At 45.4% G+C, this 9318-nt stretch overlaps 1 protein-coding gene across 1 annotated transcript; it reads right to left on the bottom strand.

Annotated features, from left to right (window-relative positions):
* Positions 1–350: 350 nt before the first annotated feature.
* Positions 351–5388, bottom strand: LOC141386677 (uncharacterized). Its single transcript, XM_073955596.1, has 3 exons — positions 4508–5388; positions 1438–4328; positions 351–1168 (listed from the first exon to the last, which is right to left on the bottom strand). Exons 1-3 carry the CDS (start codon positions 5386–5388, stop codon positions 351–353), a joined length of 4590 nt encoding a protein of 1529 aa, XP_073811697.1.
* Between the last annotated feature and the right edge of the window lie 3930 nt (positions 5389–9318).

The following is a 9318-nucleotide window of genomic DNA, read 5'->3' as shown; positions in this document are numbered from 1 at the left end:
CAACAACATAGCCAGTGATCATCTCCACCAATGGCAGTGATGAGCTGATGCTGTTGTGATGATGCTGTGGGACTCTACGCAGGAGTAACGGTAACTTGTTTACCAGAAACATTGTCACCACAACAACAACACTATTGATCATTACCACTAAAGGTAGTGATGACGACGGTGAGTTAGGGTTACCTCGTAGTGTGTCTACTCCCTTTAAAATAAAACGCAGGATATAAAGAGAGGACATGATTTTATTAAAGATTTATGGGCAGCGACAAAAGATCACACGATTGGTGTGGGTAAAAATGACCGTAGGGATTTTTGCCGTCACACTTCCCCCCTTCCTTGGGTGGGGTCTTTTAAGACCTTGGGATTACCACAACCTGTCCTTTTCGTCCAACGAGAATCCTGAATTTTTGGCCCTGGACCGCGACCACTCTCTTGTACTGCTCCCCGGGGCGGTGCAGTGCTACTGCCGTTTTTAGGTAGGGTTGCAGTTCCCGTTCAACCTGTGCTGGTAGCTCGATGTCACAAACAAAATCGACCGCTGTCTCCACCCTATCTGGTACAACTACCGCGCTCCGGATCTGTGGCCCCTTCTCCACCGGTTGTCTTGTCCGGGCTGAGCTCTGTGGATTTGGGGTTTCCTCCATGCAGTTGTCGATGAAGATGACGTCGCTCCCAGGACTACCGATTACAGTGCTACTAGGGGTAGCCAAATTTATGTTTCTTCCTGGGGTATTAGGAAGCCCGTTCGACTTAACTGAGGCTGGGCTCGGAATCATCCAGTCCCAGTCGCCGTGGGGTGCCAACTGGGGCCCCGATCTGTTTCTCGACATCGGTGATACCGTGGGCGATGGTGTTGCGGGTGCTTCACGGGCTCGTTTATTAGGCCTTGGTGGGGTGTAGGCTTCATCATCCGAAGATATCGTGATCACCTCTGAGACGGGTTCGGCCACAAGTCCCCTGCGTCTAAGGGTGTGTAAAGCCTCCCTGATTTCTTCTGGGCGGGGGCGCGAGGCGGTCTTTAACTCCTGCATAATTTGGATGATGCTCTGGGGAGTGAGTTTCACCAATGGTACCTTGCACGGCATTGTTGTTGGGAAATTGCCACCTTGCTTCATGGCTGCCTTGGTTCGTGGCATGGTCTTGTTGGATGGCATGGTTTTAAGGTTAACTGTGAAGGAGACAAAAGAAACGTGAATTAGCTTGAGGTGAATGGTTTTAGCTCGCTAAGATGAGCTACTTTGGTCGAGCGTTCGTCTTGTCCTTGCAACCTGACGATTACCGGGGAAATGAATTCAATGACAGAGAATGGCCCATCATACTTAGGAGCGAGTTTGGCTGCGAATTGGTCGATTGCCTTTGACTGTGGGTGCTGTTTCACCAAAACGCGTTCTCCGACAATAGGTTTCCAAGAACGGCGGCGAAGATTATAGTGCCTACGTTGTTCCACTGCGGCCCGGCTAAGCTGGTTCCGTACTATTTTAAATACCTCCTGTAGGTCAGATTCCCGTTCCTCCGGTGCCTTCTTTGTGTTTCCCGTACCAAGGACTGCTTCGTCATACAGAGTGGTAGGGAGTCTCGGTTCGCGACATTGAGTGAGATACGCTGGGCTATATCCTGTGGACTCTGAGGTGGCCGTGTTGATAGCAAGGGAGATTTCTGGAAGGAAGTCGTCCCACCTGTTGTGCTTGTTTTGGCTTATTTGAGCGATCATTGTTTTGATAGTCCTATTGGCTCTCTCAGTAGGGTTTTCTTGTGGACAGTACGGTGCCGTCAATTGGTGATGAACCCCTATCTCTCGCAAGTATTTCTTAAGTACCTTACTGGTGAACTGGCTCCCGTTGTCCGAGATGAGTACCTTCGGTGTACCAAACCGAGCGAGTATCCTCTCCCGAAATGCTTTCACAACTCCCTCCGCGGTGGCTCTCCTCTGTGGCACCAGTTCAACCCATTTGGAGAAACGATCAAAAAAAACCAAGAGCATCGTGTTTCCGTGTTTCGTCCTCGGCAGGGGCCCCACGTAGTCTGTACAAACTGTTGCCCATGGTTCTTCGGGTACAGATACCAGCATCTCTCCCGCTGGAGCGACCTGATAGGGTTTGAATTTTTGGCAGGATTCACAACTTCTCACAAATTTGGTTATGTCTCTCGACATGCCCGGCCAGTAATATCTGCTACAAATTCGGTTTATCGTTTTACGTATTCCCATGTGTCCTGCTGCTACCTGGCTATGGTTTTCCCGCAACACCCTCTCTCGTTGGGATGTGGGAACGCAGAGCTTCCAGGGTGCACAATCCTCGTCATGTTTGTTCCCTGCGATATGTCGGAACAACTGCTGATCCACCACGGCATAGTCGGAAAATTTTTCTGGATTGTCCTTCATGCCAGCCATCTTCTTCGCGATCCAGGGACAGTCGTTCGACTCCACGGTAGCCTTTCTAAGATATTCCAGAGGTTGGCGGGATAGTGCGTCGGCTATGATATTATTTCGTCCTTTGCGATACTGGATCGAGAATTTATATTGCTGGAGTTCAAGGGCCCATCGAGCCAGTCTTCCGGTAGGGTTCTCAATGGAGTTAAGCCACTTCAAGGAAAGGTGATCGGTGATCACATTGAAGTGGTAACCCTCCAGGTAGGGGCGCATCTTCCGTATTCCCCAAATAATTGCTAGGCACTCTTTCTCCGTAGCGGAGTAGTTTTTCTCGGCTCCATTTAGGACTCTGCTAGCGTACGCAATGACTCTTTCGCTCCCGTCGAGGACTTGTGTCAAAACGGCGCCTAATCCGTTGTCACTAGCATCGGTTTGCAGGGTGAATGGTACAGAAAAATCAGGACACGCTAAAACAGGTGCTTCAGTCAGTCGTAGTTTCAGGATTTCGAAGACCGTTTGTTGATCTTCCGTCCACCGCCAGTGTTTCCCTTTCTTTAGCATGGAGGTGAGAGGATGGGCTATTGTCGCGAATTCCGGGACGAATCGTCTGTACCATGAGACAATCCCGAGGAATCGACGAAGTTCCTTAAGGCTCGTTGGTGCTGGTAGCTCTCTTATCGCTGCTATCTTGTCAGGGTCTGTGTGGATACCCTGAGCGCTCACCACATGACCAAGATATTTTGTCTCCTTCTTAAAAAACTCGCACTTGTCTGGGTTGATTCTAAGGTTGACGCTTCTCAGTCTACGGAACACCTCTTTTAAGTTTTCCAGATGTTCCTCCAACGTCCGACCTATGACGATGATGTCGTCCAAGTAAGCAAAAGCGTGTGGTTCCATATCGGCCCCGATTACTGTGTCAAGTGCGCGCTGGAACGTTGCTGGAGCCGAGTGCAGGCCGAATGGCATTACACACCACTGGTACAATCCTCTACCAGGTACGGTAAATGCCGTGTATTTTCGGCTGGACATCTCCAACGGTATTTGCCAATACCCGTCCTTTAGATCTAGGCTACTCACATAGTTGGCTTCTCTTAGGCGGTCAAGAATGGACGAAATCCTGGGCAAGGGGTAGGCATCGGGACTCGACTTACTGTTCAGATGACGAAAATCCATACAGAGTCTCCACGTGCCGTTCTTCTTCCGTGCTAAGGTGATAGGGGAGTTATAAGGACTCCTCGATGGTTCAATAAAGCCTTTCGCCAGTAGTTCGTTGACCTTCTCGTGAATAATAGCTTGCATTGCCGGATTTCTCGCTGCGTATCGTAGCTTAAAAGGTCGATCGTCATTCATCACGATCCTATGAGTAGCGACTGTGGAAACACCGTGCAATTCACTGAATTTTTGGAGCTCTTCATTTAGGAAAGCATTTGCTCTCTCTTGATCGCTTATGTTCGAAACACTCACTGTGGGTGGTGGACTCTGCTGCTGTGTCTCGGCCGCTTCCGTGTTAGGGCTGTTCTTATCTTCATCTGACTCGGACTGATCGGATGTAATGGTGAGATGTCGACATCTTAAGATTCCTGGTGTTGTTTCTTCGGGGATCGGGAGGACACAGCTCAGTCCGGCGCATACTATTTTGGTTTGGCTCTGCAGAAGAAAATCCAGCCCCAGTATTATGTCCTCGCGTGCATCTGGTAATACTAAGAATTCAATGTTGAGACGGCACCTTCCGAATATTACCTCCACGAGCAGGCTTTGGTGGATTTGTCGTCTGGAACCGTCGGCTAAGCTAATGGTAGTGCTTCGGGTTGTCTTAACTCCATCGGGATCTATTGCGTGTGCACAGGATTCGCTGACAAAGCACTTCGTGGCTCCCGTATCGACCGTTGCTGACCAAAGGCGTTCTCTAATGGAGATATTCGCTACTAAGCGTGAGTCTTGGAATTCGAGAGTGGTCCCTCTGTGGTAGGATATCTTGTCTTGGAGCCCGCATTTCCTACCTCTCTGGGGGCTCGTTGTCCGTTTCCCGCTCGCTGCCGACAGCACTGGATCGTTCTGACACCTCTCCGACCGCATTCCCAACAAAAGAGTATCTGGGGATTACGACAGCCAGTGGCGAAGTGTCCCTCCTGTCCGCACCTTCGACAGGCCGTGGTAGGGTTAATTGCTTGCTCGGGGTTTCTCTTAGGGTTTTCTTGCTCAATTCTTCGGTGGTGGTCCCTGGGAACGCTTGGCATGGCTGGTATACTCTCCAGGTCTTCGGCCATTTCTAGTAGGCCTGCCAGGTCAGTGAAGTCCTTTCGCCGTATGTACCACATGTATTCTGGTGATGCGTTTTGGAAAATTCGTTCCACCTTCTGTTGTTCAGTGTGGCTACTGTGACGCATGAGGTCCTGCATGGCCAACATGTAGTCCTTGAATAATTCCCGGGGCTTCTGCTTTCGTTGCCGGATTTCATCCTCCAAATTCTCAAGGAATCTCGGTGGGAGAAAGAATTTCAGGAAGTCCCTTTTGAACGAATCCCAGGTCTGCCATGGCTTACGGTTATTTCTGAACCACATCAGCGCCCGTCCGTGGAGTACCTCCGGCATCATCTTGATCAAGTCTCTTTTAGGTATCATATACATTTCGGCCCGTTCTTCTAATCTCTCCACGAATTCGAAGGGCTTACTCTCTCCTGTGAAACTAACGCCCCACTTCCGAACTTGCTCAGCTGTGCTCTGGAGGTCAAGTGTCTTTTTTGCTTTTGTGGTAGGCAGCTCTAAACGCGGGGCTTCAGCACCATCTGTCTCACTTAGCGTCCGTGGGGATGTCACTTTCGACTCTTTTTCGTGGACGGCTTGGAGTTCTAGCAACCTTTTTGTGACTTCTGTGTCGTGTAATTGGCCAAGGTACGCGGCGAATCTCTTCCGCTGCTCTTCCACCGTTCCCTCTACTTCGCACTTGAATTCCGCCAGGTATTTATTGAGTTCTTCCTTGCGGAGGCTGTATGCCCAGGACACGCGGATCTCTAACGCCATATTATCTCTGTTTCACTTTGTTTGCTCACTTTGTCACTTCACTTAACCACTAATCACTACACACACTGTCTAAACCTTTCTGTCCCTGCTCGGGCGCCACTGTACCGACGGGTTTTCCCCCCTATGGCTAGAGTAGCTAGTCGGGGTCCAAGGATCCTTACAGAAAATTTATTTATTTGAGACAGAAAGGAAAAGACAGTTGTTACCGTTTAGTGCACTTTTATTGTGCTCGTAAATAGAGCGTTTCTCTTTAAAGTTAGCTTAATCTACTTAATATAAATAAAGTGATAATTCGGTCCTCAGTCCGCACAGGAATTCTAAGCCACCAAGTTCATCACTTCGAGACCTGGATAAGTACTCGATAAGCCAGGAGAGTCGGGGATTAATAGGCCAGAGACCTGGATAAGTACTCTGGATCTCCGGGATATGGGATGGATCGTCTAAGGCTACAGGATCAGCTGATATGCGAGAGACCTGGATAAGTCCTCACGCAGGACCTACAAGGATTTTCAAAGCTACGGCTGCAAGAGACCTTAATAAGTACTCAATCACTACAAGGATATACAAGGCTACGGTTGCGAGAGACCTTAATAAGTACTCCAGCACTACAAGGATAATCAAGGCTACGGTTGCAAGAGACCTTAATAAGTACTCAAGCACTACAAGGATATTCAAGTCTACGATTGCAAGAGACCTTAATAAGTACTCAAGCACTACAAGGATAATCAAGGCTACGGTTGCAAGAGACCTTAATAAGTACTCAAGCACTACAAGGATAATCAAAGACTACGGTGGCAAGAGACCTTAATAAGTACTCAAGCACTACAAGGATAATCAAGGCTACGATTGCAAGAGACCTTAATAAGTACTCAAGCACTACAAGGATAATCACGGCTACGGTTGCAAGAGACCTTAATAAGTACTCAAGCACTACAAGGATAATCAAAGGCTACGGTTGCAAGAGACCTTAATAAGTACTCAAGCACTACAAGGATAATCAAGGCTACGGTTGCAAGAGACCTTAATAAGTACTCAAGCACTACAAGGATAATCAAGGCTACGGTTGCAAGAGACCTTAATAAGTACTCAAGCACTACAAGGATAATCCAAGGCTACGGTTGCAAGAGACCTTAATAAGTACTCAAGCACTGCAAGGATAATCAAGGCTACGATTGCAAGAGACCTTAATAAGTACTCAAGCACTACAAGGATAATCAAGGTTACGGTTGCAAGAGACCTTAATAAGTACTCAAGCACTACAAGGATAATCAAAGGCTACGGTTGCAAGAGACCTTAATAAGTACTCAAGCACTACAAGGATATTCAAGTCTACGATTGCAAGAGACCTTAATAAGTACTCAAGCACTACAAGGATAATCAAAGGCTACGGTGGCAAGAGACCTTAATAAGTACTCAAGCACTACAAGGATATTCAAGTCTACGGTTGCAAGAGACCTTAATACGTACTCAAGCACTACAAGGATATTCAAGGATCAAAGGATATGTAAGGATCAAAGGATACGCTAGGATCAAAGGATATGTAAGGATCAAAGGATATGTAAGGATCAAAGGATATGCAAGGATCAAAGGATATGTAAGGATCAAAGGATATGCAAGGATCAAAGGATATGTAAGGATCAAAGGATATGTTAGGATCAAAGGATATTCAAGGATCAAAAGATATGTAAGGATCAAAGGATATGTTAGGATCAAAGGATATTCAAGGATCAAAAGATAGGCAAGGATGCAAGGATTCCTGGCTTAGAGACCTGGATAAGTACTCTAGATGTCCGTTAAATCCTAAATATTGCAAAGACGCTGTAAAACATGGAGTCGGAAGGTTTTTTCCTGGTCGTCGACTGAATAAGCCGGCGTCTACCGTTCTTTTACAATTCGTTCTTTTGCTAATTTTTAAACCTAAGGGATTTAGTATTTGACCAGAGAATGCTGTAGCATCATTTTTGGATGAATATGAACAATATCGGCTAATGTTTTGGTATAGCCCCCTTATAGCGGTACCTTCCGATCTTCGGTATTTCGGATATTTAAGCCACATTTTCCTACTAAATTAGCTGTAATTGGGTACTTAGGGTTCTTAGTAGTCACAAAACATATCCACCAAAAATCGTGGACCTGGGTCCACGTTTGGGTATAGCCTCCATATAACGGTACCTTCCGATTTTCAGTATTTTGAGGATTTAAGCTAAATTTTCCGAAAATCGATTATTTCGCCTGCAATAATTAATAATTTAGTATCCTTTATGCCTAAAAGATGTGATTGTGTCATCCAGAATAGAGGATAAGCAACGAAATATTGATTTCAATAGTTTTTGCTGTACCTCAAATGGGGGGGTGCTTTAGTTTTGTCCGCTTATATTTGCGACCTAAAATGTTTTTTGAATTTTAACTTTTGTTTATTAAATTCTGATCTCCTTATTTTTGTATTTTTAAATTATAAGGATATAAATAAATAAAAAGAAAAATAAAAAATAAATTTATAATTTAGTTTTCATAAAAAAATTATCATTTCAAAAAAATTTACTGAGGGGGTGCTTTAGTTTTGGCCGATACTGTATGGGGCCTATATCAAAATATGTACCCAGGGACTCCATTTTCAATACCTTTAATACTATTGATATAAGAAAGATTTGAGCCACATTTTGTTAGCCTACGTCAAATGGTTCAACAGTTTGTGACGGCAAAAATCCCTACGGTCATTTTTACCCACACCAATCGTGTGATCTTTTGTCGCTGCCCATAAATCTTTAATAAAATCATGTCCTCTCTTTATATCCTGCGTTTTATTTTAAAGGGAGTAGACACACTACGAGGTAACCCTAACTCACCGTCGTCATCACTACCTTTAGTGGTAATGATCAATAGTGTTGTTGTTGTGGTGACAATGTTTCTGGTAAACAAGTTACCGTTACTCCTGCGTAGAGTCCCACAGCATCATCACAACAGCATCAGCTCATCACTGCCATTGGTGGAGATGATCACTGGCTATGTTGTTGTGATGACAAATTGAAGTAAACAAGTTCCCGTTACTCCAATAAGAAAACACGTGGTGGGAGCTAGTATAAAAGGGGCGACCAAAACTAGAATTGGGACAGTCAGTAACAGACCAGCAAAGCGAGCACATCATTCGACGGTAAGTAACCCATTCAGAAGATTAGCCTTGGACATCCTTAGAGTACTTATCCAGGTCTCTAAGCCAGGAATCCTTGCATCCTTGCCTATCTTTTGATCCTTGAATATCCTTTGATCCTAACATATCCTTTGATCCTTACATATCCTTTGATCCTTGCATATCCTTTGATCCTTACATATCCTTTGATCCTTACATATCCTTTGATCCTAGCGTATCCTTTGATCCTTACATATCCTTTGATCCTTGAATATCCTTGTAGTGCTTGAGTACTTATTAAGGTCTCTTGCAACCGTAGACTTGAATATCCTTGTAGTGCTTGAGTACTTATTAAGGTCTCTTGCCACCGTAGCCTTTGATTATCCTTGTAGTGCTTGAGTACTTATTAAGGTCTCTTGCAATCGTAGACTTGAATATCCTTGTAGTGCTTGAGTACTTATTAAGGTCTCTTGCAACCGTAGCCTTGATTATCCTTGTAGTGCTTGAGTACTTATTAAGGTCTCTTGCAACCGTAGCCTTTGATTATCCTTGTAGTGCTTGAGTACTTATTAAGGTCTCTTGCAACCGTAACCTTGATTATCCTTGTAGTGCTTGAGTACTTATTAAGGTCTCTTGCAATCGTAGCCTTGATTATCCTTGCAGTGCTTGAGTACTTATTAAGGTCTATTGCAACCGTAGCCTTGGATTATCCTTGTAGTGCTTGAGTACTTATTAAGGTCTCTTGCAACCGTAGCCTTGATTATCCTTGTAGTGCTTGAGTACTTATTAAGGTCTCTTGCAAC

This window comes from Musca autumnalis, unplaced genomic scaffold (assembly GCF_047663935.1).
Source record: "Musca autumnalis isolate F117 unplaced genomic scaffold, ASM4766393v1 scaffold_5, whole genome shotgun sequence".
Lineage (NCBI taxonomy): Eukaryota > Metazoa > Arthropoda > Insecta > Diptera > Muscidae > Musca > Musca autumnalis.
This window is presented reverse-complemented; position numbering and strand designations above follow the sequence as displayed.